We start from the raw sequence: 21,628 nt of genomic DNA, 5'->3' as shown, positions 1-21,628 counted from the left end.
GATCACTTTCCTGTGGACTTGATTGCAGCTCTGATCCAAACATGAATCCAAGAAACAAACTCCAGAAATAATGTGACATTGTTGTCTTTTGACACACAGACAGTATGTGGTTGTGTATGGAAGAACCCTGGCACAACTAAGGTTCATGGGCATCAAGGGAAAGTATCTCAGTTATTGAAGTCACACCTTGCACAAAGGATATAAATATAGAATTCTAATACAGAATACAACAGAAGCTGGAAATCTGAATTAATAGTAAATGCTGGAAACATTTGCCTTTCTCTCTCCATTATTTTCCCAGTAAAAATGGTTCCTTGATCTAAATCTTTGAAGTGGCAATCCCATCTCAGAATTAACAGTTGCATTCAGAATTTTTCTGTGGTTAGGGCTGAACAGACTCCTGTTGGGAACATTACTACCTCTCATGTAGATTCATCCATGATTACAAGCAATATGTATTTCCTGTATTAGGTTTGGAACCTACGAGGTTGGTCAAGAGCCCTTAAATGTCAACTATCTACCTTAAAGGATTTCCAGACATTGTGCTTATCAGAGATGCACAAATGGTCTTAACCTTTCTTAACAATTTAAAACTTCTTTATGTGCCAATATGTCAGTTAGTGTCCTTTGAGATCCTTACACAGTTCTTGGCTGCTATGGGTTTTCTTTATAGAGTAGCTATTCTTCTTGTCAACAGGAAATAGTTCTTTCCTATATTACCTGAAAACAATTAGTTAATGTATCTGGTTTTCCTTGGGAAAAACAATCCCTTCCTGTGCAGATGTATTCTATTGGTTGGAATATTAAAATGGCTTGCTCCCCCATTGTGAAAGATGACCTCCGCCTCTAGTATTCTTCTGACTCCTGTTGTTGACAATCGTTTTGTCAGCTGCAACCGAGTCTCCAGTGATCCTGGCTAGGGTAATTGCTGAAGGACAAAGACAATTTGTATGTGGAGTACAAAGGATCAAATGTTCATCTGAGCTTATGGAAGGGAAAGTTGTCTATGTCAAGCTGGTGAGTAATCATGGCAATTTGTCTCCATATTTTGAGAAGGAGTAAATCCTTGTTCCATATATGTCATTATATTGGCTCTCACAGATGTCCCCTCCATTACCAACAATTGCATTTGGTCTACAAACCACTTTTCTTTCTCATTGATCTCACAGTAAATTTAACCTATTTGCATTTCATGCTGCCAGTATCTAATGTCCTTCACGTTCACTCAAAACATTATTTCAACTCCTGTAAGACACAAGTCAGGAATTGATTGAAATACTTTCCTCTTGTTGGTAAGTGTGCAATTCAAAATAACTCCATACAGGACCAATCTGCTGGCCTGATTTGCACCACATTCTCTGCTCTAAGTGTTCACTCTTTCTGCAACCAATCGACCTTTAGTGTTTATTGTGTTTACAAAGTGCATGACAGGTGCTTTCCTGGGCTACTCTGAGAGCACTATGAGAAATCCAGAAGAGAGCAAGAGCAACAGTGTACAGGAACACTACAACCAAGAGGTTCCTATTGAAATGGCACATCGTCATTAATTGGAAATATATTTTTGCTGCTTTGTTATTACTGGAATAAATACATTGAGAATACTTTCGCCCAAAGGTCTTCAACTGATTCACAAAGTTGGCACACCATGACGTTCTCAAGGTCAATTACGCGGATGAGAAATATTGGCCTTTTTTGTATCCACATCCTGTAACTGAACAAAGAGTAATTATTCTAGGCTCTGTAATGGTAAACAAATGTATCTAAGTGATGTTTAACAATATGTAGGAAAGAAATGCTTACAAAGTGCTGGAAGAACACAGCAGGCCAGGCAGGATCTATGGAAAAGTGTAAACAGCTGACGTTTTGGGCCGAGACCCTTCATCAGGACTAGAAAGGAAGGGAAAGAAACTATTTTCCAATATTGGATTGATTTGAACTGTGCTGGTTTCCTCAAATTATAAGTTGTGCTGGTAGTATAACATAGCTGGACTTCTCAATCCAAGGTGTACATTAGCAACATCAATTTGTATTTTACCTTTTTGTGTAACAGAGCACCGCTAGGAGTCCTGTCTATCAAATTTGATATAAAATTACTAAATTGTGCAGTAGACCAGAAACTTAGCAAGGTTTGAAGACGTATTTGAAAAGAAGGAAGAAAGTGCAGTGGATTAGGAGGGAAATTCCTGAACTCAGGGTCTTGCCAACTTAAGACATATTGCTTGTGCCTCAACAACTGTATTCAGAGATTATTATGGCCAGATTTGGAGGTGTACAAACAAGCCCAAACATTTATAGAACAATAAAGCTGAAGAAATTTAAAAGATAGTATTTGAAAATTTTTGCTGAGAATTTTGATCTCTAGTTGTTGCTTGACTGGGATATGAAGAAGGTCAGTGAGCATGGAAGTAATACTGTAGGTGAATAGAACAAACAGCAGAATTTTGGGTGACCTCAGGTTTACATAGCAAGGCTGGCAGCAGCCTGGTGTACCAGTTAAGATGTAGGAAATAAAGTCATGAATTGCCATTTTGACAACAAGTGACTGAGCTAGGGGCAGAGTTAGACATTCCTTAGTGGAAATAGGTGGTCTTGGTGCAGATATGTGGATTGAACCTCACCCTGAGGTCAGAGCTGACTCCAAGTTTAGAATAACTTGGTTGGTTTTCAGACTTGCCTGGAAGAAGGGGGTGAGTCGGTGGCTCTTTGAAATCACCATAATGAACTCTTAATCTCCGACACCAGGAATGTAATTTTGAGTATATAATTTTCAGCAGCGTGTTAATTGATTGTTTTCTTTCCTTTTAGTGGAAGCGTGAGCAGGAGTTTGATATGCAATTGTTAGAAAAAGCAGTGAAAGAGCATAATGGTGTTGAGGACGGATTTACCAAATCAGAGCTGGTGATGGAAGCTGATGTGGAGCCACTAGACTACAATTTGGATCTTAGTAAAGAGGTAATAATGCTGCATTATATCATTTGCAAACATCAAATCTCCAGTGTTTAAAACAAAAATCAAGGAAGATTTACCCACTCTTTTTCCCAAGCTCAGGACATCTCCAAACTGGTGTGTATTTAATATTTCAGTAATATTTGAGTAATCTTGTGTGTGTGTGTGTTAACATAGTTTAATTAAGCATGTGGTAAGTGCACTCCTTGCCTGAAGTAAACACAAAATTAAACTCACATTCCTAGCTCTCTTGTTTCCTTTGAATTACTTCAATGTTTTGAAGTTACAAAACCTAACACAAGCTTTCAGTGAATGTTTTGTCTCTTAACTGTAACACTGTTGTTCAAATGTTCGAAGTAAATTTATTATCAAAGTGTATATATATGTTACCACATACAACCTAGAGGTTCATTTTCTTGCAGGCATACTCAATAAATTGATAGAATTAATGAAAGACCGCACCAACTAGGGCATTCAATCAGTGTGGAAATACAAAAAGAAAGAAATAATAATAATAATAAATGAATAAGCAATAAATATCGAGAACATGAGATGAAGAATCCTTGAAAGTGAGTCCATAGGTTGTGGGAACGTTTCAATCACAGGGCAAGTGAAGTTGAATGAAGTTATCCCCTTTTAGTTCAAAAGCCTGTTGGTTGAGAGGTAGTAACTAATTTGAAATGGTGCTGTGAGTCTTGCAGCTCCTATACCATCTTCCTGATGGCAGCAGTGAGAAGAGAGCATGCCCTAGGTGGTGGGGGTCCCTGATAATGGAAGCTGTTTTCCTGTGATAGCCATGGTGGGGAGGACTTTACCCATGACGGGCTGGCCTCTATCCACTAATTCTTGCAGGATTTTCTGTTCAAGGGCATTGGTGTTTCTGTACCAGGCTGTGATGCAGCCAGTCAATAGACCCTCCACTGCACATCTATAGAAGTTTGTCAAAGTTTTAATGAAATGCCAAATCTTCGTAAACTCCTAAGTAGAGAAACTGCCGTGGTTTCTTCATAATTGCACTTGCATGCTAGGCCCAGTACAGGTCCTCCAAAACTGAGGAATTTGAAGCTCATGGTCCTCTGGTTTCTTCCTCCTGAGGTCAATAATCAGCTCCTTGGTCTTGCTGACATTGAGTAAGAGATTGTTGTTATGGCACCATTCAGCCAGATACTCAGTCTCCTCCTCTATGCTGATTCATCACCACCTTTGATCCGGCCTACAACAGTAGTGTTGTCAGCAAACTTGAATATGGCATTGGAGCTGTGCTCAACCACATCGTCATAAATGTAAAGTGACTAGACCAGATGGCTAATCACATAGCCTTGTGGTGCATCTTTGCTGCTGGAGGTTGTGGAGGAGATATTGTTGCTAATCTGAACTGACTGGGGTCTGCAAGTGAGGAAATCAAGGATCCAATTGCACAAGGAAGTACTGAGGTCAAGGTCTTGCAGTTTATTCATTATATTTGAGGACATGATGGTACTGAATGCTGAGTTGTAGTCAATAGAGAGTGTCCTGAGGTATGCATCTCTGCTGTCCAGATGTTCCAGGGTTGAATGAATAGCCAATGCGATGGCATCTGCTGTGGACCTGTTGCTTCAGTAGGCAAATTGGAGCGGCCAATTCAGTAGCCAATTTGCACATACCAGCTTCCCGGTGGAGGAGGAGGAATTAAATGACGAGATATTCTGTTTGAATAGACTGAAGATTTAATGTTGCCCTTATCTTGAATGGTGTCAGTGCATGAGTTCCTTCCAGAAGTTTGCCTCTAGTGGCAATTGCATAGCAGTTCAAATGCCTGTGTAACTGTACATGCTCATGTTCTTCTGAGCATTCTGAAAGAATGCATTGGCTACCGCTGCTACAATGCATTAAATATTTGGCAATCTGGAATCTCTGTTAAATTATAGGAAATGTTATGAGACACTTCCTGTGTTCTGTGTTTCAAACTTTATTAGGATGACCCTCAGTCCAACGGCCTGGTTTGTTTCTGTGGAATCCTATCTTTGGAGTACTAGTTGTGAATATTTATAACTTTTTGTATCATCTGACCTGCAAACAAACCTTTATCAACAAAAAATTTGAAGATTAAGCAAAACTAAATCATACTTTCTGTCTGAGGCAGTGGCCTTAGATTTCACAAGTTTGGAACACTTTATTCAATTTGTAACTGACTGTGCACATGTTTCTCAGTAATTTTATTTTCTCTAGAAATGTGTTTACAGGCTAGTGGTTAGAATGAATGCAGCATTTATACAAGGTACCTGTTCTCAAGATTTACTTCTCTTTAACATGAATTACATGGTTAACAAAGTGAATAATTTAAGGGGAGGGGAAAATTTACCCAGTTTGGTAAACCATTGTCTGCAACAAGTCATTTGCAGAACATAACTTGACATAATCAATGTGCCTCAAATTTAGAACACCCACTTTCACACCAGGGATTATTTCCACAAAGCATTTGTGACTCAGATGGAACTGTATTTAATTTGTTTGAATTAATTTCACCCTGAACACTTTTTGAATGGTGGAAAATTGAGGCTTTTATTTTGAGTAGGTATACTATATTTAAACCTGTTTCCAAAAGTAGAATGTTTTTGTCTATTCAGTCTGCACTCCCATATTATGATTAATTTGATTCTTTGTCTTTTTAGTTATCAAAGCCAGACATGGTTTTAATCCCAGAGCGCTATATTGAAATGGAGCCTGACGAACCACTCACCTATGAAGAATGTGAGGCAAGGAGACGCAAAGTGCAAAAAATCAAAAACATCCTTGCTAAATCAAGGTACTTGTAAATAAATGCATGATTTTCATTTTATTTTTAATTTTAGATACTCAAAGGTAGTACTTCTGTTAAAGAAAGCTCTTGATTTAATCCTGGCTCTGACTGAACAATTTAAAATCTGTTAAATAGAACCAATATTCCACAATATTTCAAATCCAAAAATCATTAACTACCTAAAATCACATCCAATTGTTCTTGTTTTCCTTCTCCTCCTGATGTGCAAGCCAAAACTCGGCATGCTAAATCATGGAATGTAGCTGAAGCATTTTATCACATTATATTTGTGATAAATAGGTGGAAGATTATTAATAATATTGGTATGAGAACAGAATTAAATTATAAAGATGGAATGGATGGGCTACGACTCTTTGGAGTGACTGAGAAATGATCTGATAAAAGTATATGAAATTATGAGAGGCGTACATAGGGTAGGTAATTATTCTTTTCCCCAAGATTAGAGGGCCTAGGCTTCAGGTGAGAGGGAATTGATTTAAAGGGGATCCAAGGGGCAAGTGTTTCACATGGTAGGTATGTGGAACAAACTGCCAGAGGAGGTACAGTTAGAACATTTAAAAGATATTTTGGGTAGGTAGTGGACAGGAAATATTTAGAGGGATATGGGCCAAAAACAGGCATATGGGACTAGCGTAGGTAGTCATGGACAAGTTGGGCTGAAGGGCCTTTTGCTATGTTACACACCTCAATGAATCTATGATTAACAAAAAGACATTAATGGGTTCCTGTAAGGAATGACATTCTGTGAAAATAAATGGGATTGTTTATGTATAAATAAATGAAATTTTAGAAAAACAGGTACGATTTTGTGCTGTTACTCTCAAGTTAAACAGTATTGTACTTTGATCCAAAGTATTCTGGACACTACAGAACGTAAATGATTCCAGTATCACTGATCTCTTTCTAATTAAGTTGTTTGTATTTGTGCAAGCTTGATAACTATTAAGGATATACCTCACGGTGTCCATACCAGATAACTTGAATGGGGTTTTGACTCTCAGCTTTTTAACTAGTTTAGATCAGAATCAGTATATTAATGTGAGGTAATAAAAGGGCCACCCATCTACCCCTCTTCCCCTGCTCCCATATCTCCACTTCTTATTTTTCGGGATGGGATTCATGATAGTATGATTGTGAAATCGAGTAGTCTGATAGAAATCTAGTAGTCTGAATGGGGCTGAGAGGTCTGATTCATTGGGACATTTCGTATTTTAGTGAACATACCTTGGTATCAGAAGGTACATTGGGATGCAGTTGTTTCACTCTCAAAATGGGAGGTTTTTGTCCAGATTAAACAATAAGAGATAGGAGCAAAATTAGGCCATTCAGCCCATCGAGTCTGCTCCAACATTATGGCTGATTTATTATCCCTCTCAATTATCCTTCTCCTGCCTTCTCTGTGTAACCTTTGACGCACTGACTAATCAAGAACCTATCACCTCCGCTTTAAAAATACCCAATGACTTGGCCTCTACAGCCATCTGTGGCAATGAATTCCACAGATTCACCATCCTTTGATAAAAGAAATTCCTCCTCAGCTATGTTCTAAGTGGACATCCTTGTATTCTGAGGCTGTATGCCTGGTTCTAGACTAACCTCCTAAAGGAAACATCCTCACCGTATCCACTCTATTTAGGCCTTTCAATATTCAATAGTTTCAATGAGATCCTCCTCTCATTCTTCTGAACTCCAGTGAGTACAGACCCAGGTCCATCAAACACTTCTCATCCATTAACCCATTCATTCCCAGAATCATTCTCGTGAACCTCCTCTGGACCCTCTCCAATGCCTTCACATCTTTTCTTAGGTAAGGCTCCCAAAATGGATCACAGTACTCCAAGTGCGGTCTGCCCAATGCCTTATAAACTCCCCCTCCCCCAGTGCCTCTTAAACCCTCAGTATTACATCATTGCTTTTATAATCTGCTCTTTTCGAAATGAATGCTAACATTGCATTCACCTTCCGCACCACCAACCCAAAGTGCAAGTTAACCTTAGGAGGATCCTGCATGAGGGCTCCCTAGTCCCTTTGAACCTTTGATTTTTCAATTTTCTCCCTGTTCAGAAATTGATCTATGCCTTTATTCCTTCTACCAAAGTACATGACCATACACTTCCCTACACGATATTGCGTCTGCCACATTGCCCTTCTTTGTATCGTCCACAAACTTGGACACAGAACCATCAATTCTGTCATCCAAATTATTGGTGTATAACACGAAAAGAAGCAGTCCCAGTGTCAACGAGAAAGTGCTCTGTTTATTCCCACTACTTGCCTCCTGCCAGTCTGCCAATTTTCTATCCATGCCTGTATCTTTCCTGTGATGCTATGTGCTGTTATCTTGTTAAGGAGCCTCATGTGTGACAGGCAACACCCATGGCCAACATATATGACCCTGGAGGAGACTTCATTTCCCAACTGTCCTCAGCAGTAGGACATATTCCATTGGGTTCTTGTTTAATAGAAACGACACAATCTACTGGGTTTGGAGAATTCCAAATAACCATATAACAATTACAACACGGAAACAGGCCATCTCGGCCCTTCTAGTCCATGCCGAACGCTTACTCTCACCTAGTCCCACCAACCTGCACTCAGCCCATAACGCTCCATTCCTTTCCTGTCCATATAGCTATCCAATTTAACTTTAAATGACAACGTCGAACCTGCCTCAACCACTTCTGCTGGAAGCTCGTTCCACACAGCTACCACTCTCTGAGTAAAGAAGTTCCCCCTCATGTTCCCCCTAAACTTTTGCCCTTTAACTCTCAAATCATGTCCCTTTGAATCTCCCCCACTCTCAATGGAAAAAGCCTATCCACGTCAACTCTATCTATCCCCCTCATAATTTTAAATACCTCTATCAAGTCCCCCCTCAACCTTCTGCGCTCTAAAGAATAAAGACCCAACTTGTTCAACCTTTCTCTGTAACTTAGGTGATGAAACCCAGGTAACATTCTGGTAAATCTTCTCTGTACTCTCTCTATTTTGTTGACATCTTTCCTATAATTCTGTGACCAGAACTGTACACAATACTCCAAATTTGGCCTCACCAATGCCTTGTACAATTTCAACATTACATCCCAACTCCTATACTCAATCTCTGATTTATAAAGGCCAGCATACCAAAAGCTTTCTTCACCACCCTATTCACATGAGATTCCACCTTCAGGGAACTATGCACCATTATTCCTGGATCCCTCTGTTCTACTGCATTCTTCAATGCCCTACCATTTACCATGTATGTCCTATTTTGATTTATCCTACCAAAATGTAGCACCTCACATTTATCAGCATTAAACTCCATCTGCCATCTTTCAGCCCACTCTTCCAACTGGCCTAAATCTCTCTGCAAGCTTTAAAAACCTGCTTCATTATCCACAACTCCACCTATCTTAGTATCATCTGCATACTTACTAATCCAATTTACCACCCCATCATCCAGATCATTAATGTATATGACAAACAACATTGGACCCAGTACAGATCCCTGAGGCACACCACTAGTCACCGGCCTCCAATCTGACAAACGGTTATCCACCACTACTCTCTGGCATCTCCCATCCAGCCACTGCTGAATGCATTTTACTACTTCAATATTAATACCTAACGATTGAACCTTCCTAACTAACCTTCCATGTGGAACCTTGTCAAAGAAATACTCACAACCCTCATTACAACAGAAGTTCTCCTCATCTCCAGCTGACCCCTCATCCTAACATTATGTCCTTGAATCTTGACTCCACAGCTTTACCAATTCCAACTTTCCTTATCCTATTCATCCAACACAGCCAGATCCTCGGCACTTCCACTCCAATCAACATCACTTGTCAGCCATCTTACTTGCTGTGTTCCTGTCACCAAATGGTGTGCCTTTGCAAACAAACCTCCTACTCCCTCATCCCCAGTGACTGGGTTGATGGCAAGAAGTGACTGTGATACTGCTGTGTTAAATATTGTATTGCATTCTGAATGTGACCCTCAGAATTGTTTTTTTTCTTTCTGTGTATCAGTTTCCAGAATGTGCAGACAGGAGTTAACGGCAGAGAAAGTACAGCTGATGTAGACTCACAACTGCAGGATCAGGAACGTATTATCACCATGTCGTATGCATTAGCATCTGAAGCATCCCAACGCAGTAAAATAGTAGCAGGTAAACCCTCCTCTTCTAATATCGACACATAATACTGAGAAATTGTTTTTAAATGTAAAGTCTACTTCATCTGTATCATCAATTAAGAAAGAAGATTTGCAATAGCTTTCCCATGCCTTAATGGAGCTGAAAATTGTAGACTGAACAACTATTGAATGTTTTCTGCATATTCATTATTGGTCAGTAACAGTGTGGAATGGACAGAACCACATAAGCAACATGCCTCTCAGCTGGGGACAAATATTACATTAACAACTATTTCTTGATTACAATGATAGAATTAGATTTTGAAATAAAAATTCGAAACTTAAGACTTAAACTATATATACAAAGTGTTTACAGGAGTTTCTTTTATGTAAGTGAGGTCTGAAAGGAATTGCTTCCAGCAGCAGTCTCATCTGTCCATTAAGAGGGTGTGAGTTGATTTAATAAGAACAGGTTATTTAATTTCTCAGTCAAACACATGGTAAATAATTGACATGAGATTCTTGGTTGACCCTCTTTTATTCTCACCCGAGCAGCACCAAAGTCAGTTGCATCGTTCACATTGATCAAATCCATCTGCTGCAGCCAATGATATGTTTACCATTAAAACCATATGGGCAGTAACTGATGGTCATATTATAAATATCCAGTAATGTGAAAGATAAACTGATTCTTTATACTACTAAACACTAAGGAACACACCAACTTATGTTAATTTTTCTGTTATTCTTAAAACTAACAATGACTTATTTAAACCAGAAAGGCGAAAAGATTTAAAAAAATAGTATCAGACCAAAGCAGTTGGTATTGATTGGTATATATTTAAGTTGAACAGTTTTGAAGGAATAAAGCAGTAGGTTTATTCCATCAAATTTTTTTGTTTGCTTTGTCAGTCTCACTGCCTTCAATATGCTAATCGTATCATTTCATTGAATTCCATTGTCATGTTGCTGTACATTGTAAAATCTTGCCACTAACCACACACAGTTTGCTTTGGACCTCAGAATTATAATTTGCCCTTTTATAATCACTTGTCCGTTTCTGCACGCTGCCCTCTCAAGGTCTGTGCTCTTAAAATACATGGGGAACTTAACCATAAAATATTTCTAATCACTATAAGAATGTGTATTTATTTTCTAACCAGATGCTAGTCAATTTGGTACTCATCCCTAAATTCATTATTCTTAAAGCTTCTGCAATACTTTCCCATACATTGAAGCCTTTGAAGTACTTTTGAAAGTCTTTACTGTAATGCCATTCGCCACCTCTCCAACAGATTCCTTTAGGATTATGACATTATGGCCCATATGACATAATACTCCTTTTGCAGCCTCAAGTAAATTTCATCTCTAGTCTGATATTTATGAGTTATATTTGTAATTGTCTTTTTTAACATAACAGTGATGGATTGCACAACATTGTGGTCAAAGGACCTGTATAGTGCTGTACTGTCCTACATCTACTATTGGATACTAAAATCATTTTCTTTACAATTTGAGTCCCTAATACTTTTGAGAAAGAAGTTTTAATTTTAATGAGGCAGTTGAAATTTGCTGTTTCTTTTCTTTCAAATCTATATTTTATAGTTGTAAAATATATTTGCATGCTGATTTTGATTACTTGTACAACAGAATTTGTTACAAAATTTTTCTGATGTAGTGAGAATAGCTTTCAGTTGAAATATGTCACACCCATGTAAACTGCTTGCACAGATAATTTATTGCCTTGCATGTCCCATATTAACTCTTCCTGATGAGTTCCCTCCCTCCAAGGCAGTTTCCTTTCACCATTATTGTTACTTTACAAAGGCACTCTCTTTTGGATGCTTGTGAAGTTTTGGAAGATTGCTAAGGGCTGTATCAATTTTCAGTCTCCATATGGTGAGGGGCATTTAGTCAAGGTGCAGAATTTTATGGATCTCTTATCTTCAGGAATTTGAGTGATGGATTGAGATGAGTAGTACAAAAATTTTGGTAACAAAAATTGTTTCCTATTCCAAGCTGCCACATCAGAACAGGGCTCCAATGTACTGCAATAAAATAAAATAAAATCAGTTAGAGCTTGTGTAGAATTTTACATTTTAAAGGAATTTATAAGCTATTACCCCAAATGTTATAGATATTGGATGAGAATGCAATTGTAATTCCCGTACACTCGGGCATTCTGTTGAGATTTACTGACTACATTTGAAGAATGGCCAAGTGAGCATATTACTAATGGTTACTGGTGCTTGTGTAACTTTGTTTTCATCAGTAGGTATTTTATACAGTACTGTGACAATTTTAGTGATATAAACATTTTAATTTTGGCACTGATGCTTTAAATGATTTGTGTATATTGTTGCAAATAGTGACTAGTGAATTTTGCATGCCAATGTTTATTAAAACAATAACTAATTTATTTCCAAGCGTAACCAGAAATGATGGTATTGAATTTGCAAATTGTCTGGCTGTCATTGTCTTGTTGCTAACTTTTGTGGTTAACTATATTTGTCCTTGTTTCTGTGTATGATCCCTTCCAGCACAACAGCAAGTCCATTCATCTTCAGCACCTTCCCCTCCATACTCCCCTGTAAGCAATGGATTCCACTACACATTTGTCTAAACAAAGTAAGAACTAACTACTTTTAACATGACTTCTGCTTTAACCGGTAGTATGTCTTGATTACAATCTAATTCTACACATAGTACTAACTTAGCAATGCCTTCAATAATGTAACTTGTTGAAGGTTAACCGAAACCATGATACTGAGCAGAATATTGCATCATGACAATCGACCAATTCCTCTTCAAGTAGTCCTGATCATTAATGCAATGGTCAGCAATCACAAAAATTTAGTTTTAAGTGAACTCTATGTGAAGTGGGTGTGCGTCTGAACCTGCTTTTTTAGCTTTGTAAAATTTTATAAAGTCATTGTATTGATTTGGCACACAGTACTTATGTGAAACTATTTCTCAGTTATGTTTTGGACCTCTGCCAGGGCAAGGTGAATTTGTTTATTACTATCATGTGTACTGAGATGGTGAAAAGTTTGCCTTGCATACTGTTCATACAGATCAAATCATTACAGGGTGCATTGAGGTAGAGCAAATATAGAATGCAAAATGAAGTGTAACAGCTGCAGAGAGAGTACAGTGCAGGTAACCAGTAAGGTACAAGAATACAATAAGGTCGATTGTGAGGTCAAGTGTCAATCTTATTGTACTAGGGAACCATTCCATAGTCTTACAACAGTAACTTAGAAGAAATCTTTTAGGATTTTGTATCTTCTGCCGGATCGAAGAGGGACAAGAGAGAATGTCTGGGGTGGGTGGGGTCTTTGATTAATGCAGTTGCTTGCCTGAGGTAGTAAAATATTACACACTGTCCTTGGAAAGGAGCTGTTTACACAACACAACAGTTTTGTGTGGTCACATGCACAACAGTTGCCATACAAATCCATGGTGGTACCGTGGTTAGCGTAACACTATGACAGTGCCAGTGACCTAGGCTCAAATCCGCAACCTTCTAAGGAGTTTGTACGTTCTCTCCCTGACTATGTGGATTTCCTCTGGGTGCTCCAGTTTCCTTCCACATTCTAAAGATGTACAAGTTAGTAGCTAATTGGTCACATGAGTGTGATTGGGTAGCACAGGCTCAATGGGCCTGTTACAGTGCTGTATCTCTAAATTTTAAATAATAAGTAGGTATACTGTAAGCTATGATGCGTCCAGATAGGATGTGCTCTATGGTGCATTGATAAAAATTAGCAGTGGATGATGGAAGCATGTCAAATTTCTTCAGCCTCCTGGAGAACAGGAGGCATTGGCTGTGGTGTCTACAATACTGTATGTGTGTATGTATATATAAAATATTTATATACTTACACACACACACACACACACACACACAAGTTTGGGCACCCCTGGTCAAAATTTCTGTTACTGTGAATGGTTAAGTGAGTAGAAGATGAACTGATCTGCAAAAGTCATACAACTAAAGATGAAACATTCTTTTCAACATTTTAAGCAAGATGAGTATTATTTTTGTTTTGTACAATTTTAGAGTGAAAGAAAGGAAAGGGGCACCATGCAAAAGTTTGGGCACCCCAAAAGATTTGAGCACTCAGATAACTTTTACCAAGGTCTCAGACCTTAATTAGCTTGTTAGGGCTATGGCTTGTTCACAATCATCATTAGGAAAGGCCAGTTGATGCAAACTTCAAAGCTTTATAAATACCCTGACTCCTCAAACCTTGTCCCAACAATCAGCAGCCATGAGCTCCTCTAAGCAGCCGCCTTGCACTCTGAAAATTAAAATAAATGATGCCCACAAAGCAGGAGAAGTCTATAACAAGATAGCAAAACGTTTTCAGGTAGCCGTTTCCTCAGTTCATAATGTAATTAAGAAATGGCAGTTAACAGGGACAGTGGAGGTCAAGTTGAGGTCTGGAAGACCAAGAAAACTTTCCCGGAGAACTGCTCATAGGATTGCTAGAAAGGCAAATCAGAACCCCCATTTGACTGCAAAAGACCATTAGGAAGATTTAGCAGACTCTGGAGTGGTGATGCATTGTTCTACTGTGCAGCGACACCTGCACAAACATGACCTTCATGGAAGAGTCATCAGAAGAAAACCTCTCCTGCGTGAGCATCACAAGTTTGCAAAGGAACATCTAAACAAGCCTGAAGCATTTTGGAAACAAGTGCTGTCGACTGATGAATTTAAAATAGAACTTTTTGACCGTAATGAGCAAAGGTATGTTTGGAGAAAAAAGGGTGCAGAATTTCATGAAAAGAACACCTCTCCAGCTGTTAAGCATGGGGGTGGATCGATCATGCTTTGGGCTTGTGTTGCAGCCAGTGGCGTGGGGAACATTTCACTGGTAGAGGGAAGAATGAATTGAATTAAATACCAGCAAATTCTGGAAGCAAACATCACACCGTCTGTAAAAAAGCTGAAGATGAAAAGAGGATGGCTTCTACAACAGGCTAATGATCCTAAACACACCTCAAAATCCACAATGGACTACCTCAAGAGGCGCAAGCTGAAGGTTTTGCCATGGCCCTCACAGTCCCCCGACCTAAACATCATCAAAAATCTGTGGGTAGACCTCAAAAGAGCAGTGCATGCAAGATGGCCCAAGAATCTCACAGAACTAGAAGCCTTTTGCAAGGAAGAATGGGCGAAAATCCCCCAAACAAGAATTGAAAGACTCTTAACTGGCTACAGAAAGTGTTTTCAAGCTGTGATACTTGCCAAAGGGGGTGTTACTAAGTAGTGACCATGCAGGGTGCCCAAACTTTTGCTTTGGTCCCTTTTCCTTTTTTGTTATTTTGTAACTGTAAAAGATGGAAATAAAAAAGTAATCTTAAAATATTAAAGAAATGTGTCATCTTTATCTTTATGCCTTTTGGAAATCAGGACATCTATTACTTTCTTAGCTATTCACAGTAACAGAAATTTTGACCAGGGGTGCCCAAACTTTTGCATGCCACTGTATGTGTATGCGTGTGTATGTGTGTATGTATGTATGTATGTATATATATATAAAAAACAAATTTCATGACAGATGTGAGTGATGATAAACCTGATTCTGATATGGGTCTCTATTGTGCACTGAGGGTGGGAAAGGGGCAGAGAGAAGGGGAATCATGTTTGAGAAGGAGCAAGGGAGCAGGAAGCAGCAAAGATACTTTCTGTAATGAATAATAAACCAATTGATTAGAATCAAATTACCTTGCCTGGTGTGTCAGCACTCGTGCCACCACGCCTCCCCCACCTTTGCCGTCTGTCCCGTACCCCTCCTGTGGCACTCCACCCTCGCCATTCCCAACGTCCTTTGCTCCTGCCAGATTTACAGTACTGTATGTGGCTGGTGGTATTGGTGATGTTCACTTCCAGGCACTTGAAGCTGTCAACTTCCTCCGTACCATTGACGTGGACAGGAGCATGTGCATTGCTCCCCTTCCTGTTGTCAGTGATCAGCTCTTTAGTTGTGCAGAGAAATAGTGATCATAACAACATCAGTAGAATGAAGGTATTGTAGTATGTACAAGAGAGAAAGTTGGAGGTAGAGAGAGAATTGTGTGGGGGCAGGTGAAGCAGGTATTAAAATAGAGTCATGGTTGGAAGAGAAAAATTACTAATTCGCCCATGATTTTTATGTTGGATGACTTGATTGTGTTATACAAGTTAGATATGACAGTAGTAGGTATATTTTGGGTGGATTTGATCCTTCTGTTGGTAGGGAATGCTGCTTATTTAAACCCAGCCTTCTGCAAGTCATTAAAATGTTCAGTTGTGTGATGGTGATCTTGTACTTTGGGTTGCTATCCAGCGACCTTAGCTCAATGCTAATTTGGAAAAATTGTGTAGTGCCTAACTTTTTATGCATAACTGCATAAAGGCTTGTCTCGTTGTCAAGATCCATACTTTTGTTTCTGTTTTACAGCTTTCACCAGTTACTTAAGTAAGTCCACACCTCTTGCGGCTGCTTAATTTTAATTTAAAGCTATTCTAAATGGTAAATAAATCCTTCTCAGTATACAAGCTTTGAGTTTTCTCTTTCCCTATGTCACATAACACTAAAGGTAATGCATCACCTCTGTCTAGTGTCTGGTTTGTCAATCTCTTTTGTGTCACTTCATACCACTGTCATTTAGGATGTCTTGGCCGCAGATGAGAAAAAGCAGTATCAATATCAGAACGTAAACACGAGGAATTCTACAGATGCTGGAAATTCAAGCAACGCACATCAAAGTTGCTGGTGAACGCAGCAGGCCAGGCAGCATCTCTAGGAAGAGGTACTGTCGATGTTTTGGGCCGAGACCCTTCGTCAGGACTAACTGAAAGAAGAGCTAGTAAGCTAGTAACCTCTTACTAGCTCTTCCTTCAGTTAGTCCTGATCAAGGGTCTCGGCCCGAAACGTCAACTGTACCTCTTCCTAGAGATCAATATCAGAATCAGGTTTATTGTCACTGGCATATGTCATGAAATTTGTTGTTTTGCAGCAGCAGTATATTGCAATAGAGGTTAATAAAATCTATGATTGCCAGCCTTACCAAAAAACTTTTTTAAAAAAGTACTAGCAGGCCCGCTGAAAGAGTCAGCAAAGGAGAAGGATCATCTTCTGTAAATAATATGTCTTGCATTGTATTTCCCTTCGCTGTTTCATTCTCACTGCATTTCATTCCAGGAAAAGTCGAATAAGTTGCTAAATCTGTTTCCAAAGCTTTACCAATGTTTGTAACAAGCATATCAGCATAACACGAAGTGTCCTGTCCCAAGTTACCTTTTTGGCAGAGTGCTTTTTAAAGTTGTGATGTTGCACTATTTTTTAGGGTGCGAGAAAGGCTATGAGCCACAAGCATAATATTGTGAGATCACTCATGCTGAAAGTTAACAACACGATCATCTAGGAATATCATAAATTGTAAAGTTCTGGTAAAATTGCAATCTACTTTCAGGCAAATAAGTAAAAAAAAAACTAATTATCCCTAATTTCAGCATTAGGAGGTACTAACTTGATTTGCAATTTTCTTGGCCAAATTTTAAAGCGACTTGGTTTTGCTTGTAGCACTTCAGTGTTCTGATTTAATTCCAGCTGTTGTGCCGAATGGACTTCTCAATCTTCCATTCTCTGCATACTTTATATCATTCATATATCTTTGTTCATGTATATGAACAAAAACTATGCACAATGCGCTAAGATTAATTATTATTACTGAAATTATAAAAGTAATTCTATATCAACAAATTTCTAAGGCGAAGTTGCCACAAAATTGATGATGTTTTTTTGAGCTTGAGTTGGAGATGAAGGTGCCACATGTTCTTTACATACAGAACTGCCACAATGATAGATTTTGATTCTGTTTCCATCATTATGCTGTAAGCTTGATAAACAAAGTAAATATTTACCTGATAATTTAGTCTGAATTATAAAGATGGTGTTTCCACTAAAATCTTCAGAAGGCACAGTGAATTCTTCAGAGGCTCTAATTGTCTAATCATTGCAGTGGAATGAGAAATTTAAACTACCCATTTATGAAGAAATGGTTATTGAGAATTTGCAACTGTTTGTACATTCATTGGTTGTCTATTTTTATTGTTGGGTGTGAAGTTGTGTTCTAATGCCATCTGGTGGTGAGGGAAGAAAGTAGCATTCTATTAAACATTTTCTGAGCAATTAATATTCTTGCAATGAGAAATAACTAGGTTATAAAATGTGTTTTTAAGAGTTGTGCTGTGAAATCTAGATGATATGACTACCTTGTGATAGTTGAAAAAGATTTGTGTTTTTTGTGTGAAGAACATTATGAATTCACAAACAGAAATTACTTCCTGATGAATAACTTTTTCATTGTAGATCATAATCACAACAAGTTTGTATTACATAGTTTGTAGTAATCAGTGCAATAATAAGATGATATTTGCAATTTTTGAATTTGGTTTTAATGATCTGATGCTCTTGTTAATATCAAAAGCAGAAGCCATGACTTTATAGGTCTTAAATATTGTTCAAAATTGGAAAATGGAAACCAGAAAGGTGTTTTGGTTATTTGTTCATCTTTGTGGTGTCAACTTGTCAAAGTCTGATGGGATTTAACAGTGGGCAATGGGATAGAAGATGCAGTAATTTTAAGCTCATAAAATAGTTCCAGCTGAGGAGGAGGCCATTCTGTCCACTGACAATATCAGCTCTCTATAAGGTAATGCTGTCAGTCCCATTCCACTGCAATTCCCCCATAATCCTGCAAATGATTGACTTTCAAGTACTTATCCAATTCACTTTTGAATCTGCACCACCTGTACAAACAATCCAAATGACTGTTTATAGATTTAAAACAATCCTCACATTAACTTTGTCTCCTTAGAATAAAATTTTAGATCTGTATCTATTTGTCCTTAAACCACACAGTTATTGGAAGAACTTCCCTTCATTTACCTAATCTAAAACAGCCATGACCTTGTACACATTGACAAGATCTCTCTGCTCCAAGCTTTTCCAGTCCTTGCATGATGAGAGCAAGATTGTATGCAAATTGCTAACTGAGGATCCTCAGAAGCATTCTGACTAATAGAAATGTAGGAATGACTGGATACTTTTCAGTTTTGCCTGATGATTACTTTTAGGGATTTTACCTTTGGAGATGGGAAGGTATGAAGAGTGGACGGGTACATTTTGGGTAGAAAGTCTCTGAAAGGAGAATGAAGATCATGATGCCCACCGTTCCCTGTGTTTTTTTAAAATAAAGTTTAAAATTTGTTTTAAGTAATTAAAGAGTTGAACACTTAATTCTTTCTCTTCCTAAATTAGCCAAAGCCCTGGTTGACCACTAATAACAAGAGAGGAAGGAAGAATTGAATAAGAAAGAAAGTGGGACAAACCTGCAAAGCTGCTCTGATGAAGCACAACATGGTAATTCGGATAACCAACACTAACCAGCCAGAAATGGAAGAACTAGACTTTTGTATGGAAACAAGACAAAGACAATTTTTCATTGGGAGCCATTGAAACCGGGCTTGTATTGACCATGAGTTATAGATTGGTTCTTTCATTGGGAGGCTATTTTTCTAAAACATATGGAAGCTATCTTGTTCAACACAATGATGGTTAAAATTTGCTGACTCACATTGGAAACTAAAGTTTTACTTAGCACAGTGGAGGTGTGTGCAGTAGGATTAATTTTTTAAGCATATATATTGTATTGCACTTTTTTTTAATGTATATGAATTGCTTTAAAAGGTATGTGAAATGCACACACAAATACCACAGAAAGCTGGTATGCAGTAATTTAGAGGCAGAAGGTGTTGAAGCAGATTTATATGGATCATGCATTTATTCAGAACAGTCTTGCAGTGTTTGTGAAATGGGTTTATCTGTATTGGCCTGTGTTCAGCTGCAATATTTTATTGTCATGACAAATTCTGTAAAAAGTGAAGGACCATTTCTCTGGTCTTCTCATAAATTACATTAAAATACTCATCTATTTTTGAATCTCAAATTTAAAATGTGATATTCCTACCAATTTTTGGATCAATTTTAAAATGAATTTATTTTCTCTGAATCAAGCACTGCCAGAATGAACTTATATTGCCAAAACCAAATGGATTCTATTGTTATTACCACAAAGACATTTGCAAAGTGAAAAGCACAGCAGAAAGATTATTTTGAAAAATGGAGTACAGAAATGATTTTGAAATCTGTTGAAAAGTATTGCATAATGTAAATATTAATAAAAAGATTCAACGAAAGCAACTGTTTAATGTCGTAAGAATTGATGGTAGTGCAGAATCTGTTTAATAGGAAAAGTTCAACATGCAGTCAACTGGTATAGGGGTGATCCATATGAAGTTGAAGAGCCTGGTGAGTAATAAATTCCTTGATGTTAGTAGAGCTGGTGTTTCATCATTACATACTGCCTTAAAACAGTTTTATGCATCCATATTACTATCAAGTGGCAATGTGTGAAAGCGTCTCCAAATGGACATGACTGAATAGTCTCCTCCATTTAGTGTTGAGACCTTGTCATTTGAAGTATCGGTATAGTACATGAGTTGCTACTTTCAGAAGAGGTGAGTAAATTACAGTGGCACATTGTTGATTGCTTAGAAGTGAAAATAATAGATGCAGCAGTTAGCAATAGAAATTCCCACAAAATAATATCACCGGACAACAATTTTTTCAACGTGTTGCTTCCTCAGAATTTTTTTTTTGTTTATGATAGACCGCTTGAAGCTAAACACAAATATAATTTCAGATTACTTGTATTATGTAGGAATTTGGAGAAACAAGAAATTAACTTTTATTGAACATAATGTGTAAAATGTTTTCTTGATGATTTTCATTTTCACTCAGTGTCTGAGGCTTCTTGCTTAACTGTCCAACAATAATCAGCCAGCATTGATGGATTCCAGTTGCCCTGATACTCTTTCTCCATGACCACAAGGTCCTGGAGAAACCTTTCACCATGCTCATCACCGACAGCACCAAATGGGAATGCAGAAAACGAATCTTTAGTGACACGTTGCACTTCATAGCTTGAAGCATGTTGTCAACCAGCTGCATGTTGTCATCAGCACACTTAAATATAGCATTGGAGCTGTGCTTAGCCTCACAGTCATAAGTATAAAGTGAGTAGAGCAGGGGGCCAAGCACACAGCTTTGTGGTGCACCTGTGCTGATGGTGATTGTGGAGGAGAAGTTGCCACACTGAACTGACTGGTAAAAAAGAAAATAGAGGTGCATTGTGGGTGTGTTCAGCGAGGAGCAAATGAAATGCTGAGGAGTATAAGAAATGCAAGAGAACACTTAGGGGAGAAATGAGGGCTTATAAAAAAGGCATGAGCTTGCCCTAGCCGACAATTTGAAGGAGATTCCCAAGGGCTTCTACAGCTATATTGAAAACAAAAGGGATAGCAAGGGTTGACGATCATTGTGGTCATCTATGTGTGGAGCTGAAAGAAATGGGGGCGATTTTACATTTATTTTTTCCATCTGTATTTACTCAGGAGACATACTCAGAGTCTGTAGAACTGAAGCAAAATAGCAGGGAGGTCACAGATCAGCTACAATTACAGATGGGGAGGTGCTTGCTGTCTTGAGGCAAATTAAGATGACTAAGTCTCCAGAACTTTGTAGGAGGCTAGTGCAGAAATTGCAGGGGTCCTGGCAGAGATGTTTAAAGTGTCCTTAGCCTTGGGTGATGGTCTGGAGGATAGCTAATATTGTTCCATTCTTCGAGAAAGGTTCTAAGGATAAG

General features: G+C 38.3%; 1 protein-coding gene across 11 annotated transcripts in view; it reads left to right on the top strand.

Annotated features, from left to right (window-relative positions):
* The window catches only part of plekha7b (pleckstrin homology domain containing, family A member 7b), a 423,431-nt gene extending 403,311 nt beyond the window's left edge, over window positions 1–20,120 (top strand). For 10 of the 11 annotated variants that reach the window (XM_063061934.1, XM_063061932.1, XM_063061935.1 and 7 more), the window contains 5 exons: window positions 2,806–2,952; window positions 5,598–5,731; window positions 9,760–9,899; window positions 12,406–12,493; window positions 19,183–20,120. In XM_063061934.1, coding sequence (XP_062918004.1) covers window positions 2,806–2,952; window positions 5,598–5,731; window positions 9,760–9,899; window positions 12,406–12,488 — 504 coding nt within the window. In that variant the 3' untranslated portion in view covers window positions 12,489–12,493; window positions 19,183–20,120. The remainder of the gene's footprint in view (window positions 1–2,805; window positions 2,953–5,597; window positions 5,732–9,759; window positions 9,900–12,405; window positions 12,494–19,182) is intronic. The other variant, XM_063061933.1, reaches the window with a different exon arrangement.
* The last annotated feature ends 1,508 nt before the right edge of the window (window positions 20,121–21,628 follow it).

This window comes from Mobula hypostoma, chromosome 11 (assembly GCF_963921235.1).
Source record: "Mobula hypostoma chromosome 11, sMobHyp1.1, whole genome shotgun sequence".
Taxonomy (NCBI): Eukaryota; Metazoa; Chordata; class Chondrichthyes; order Myliobatiformes; family Myliobatidae; genus Mobula; species Mobula hypostoma.
Note: the sequence above shows the minus strand (reverse complement) of the source record. Positions and strands in the feature narration are given on the sequence as shown.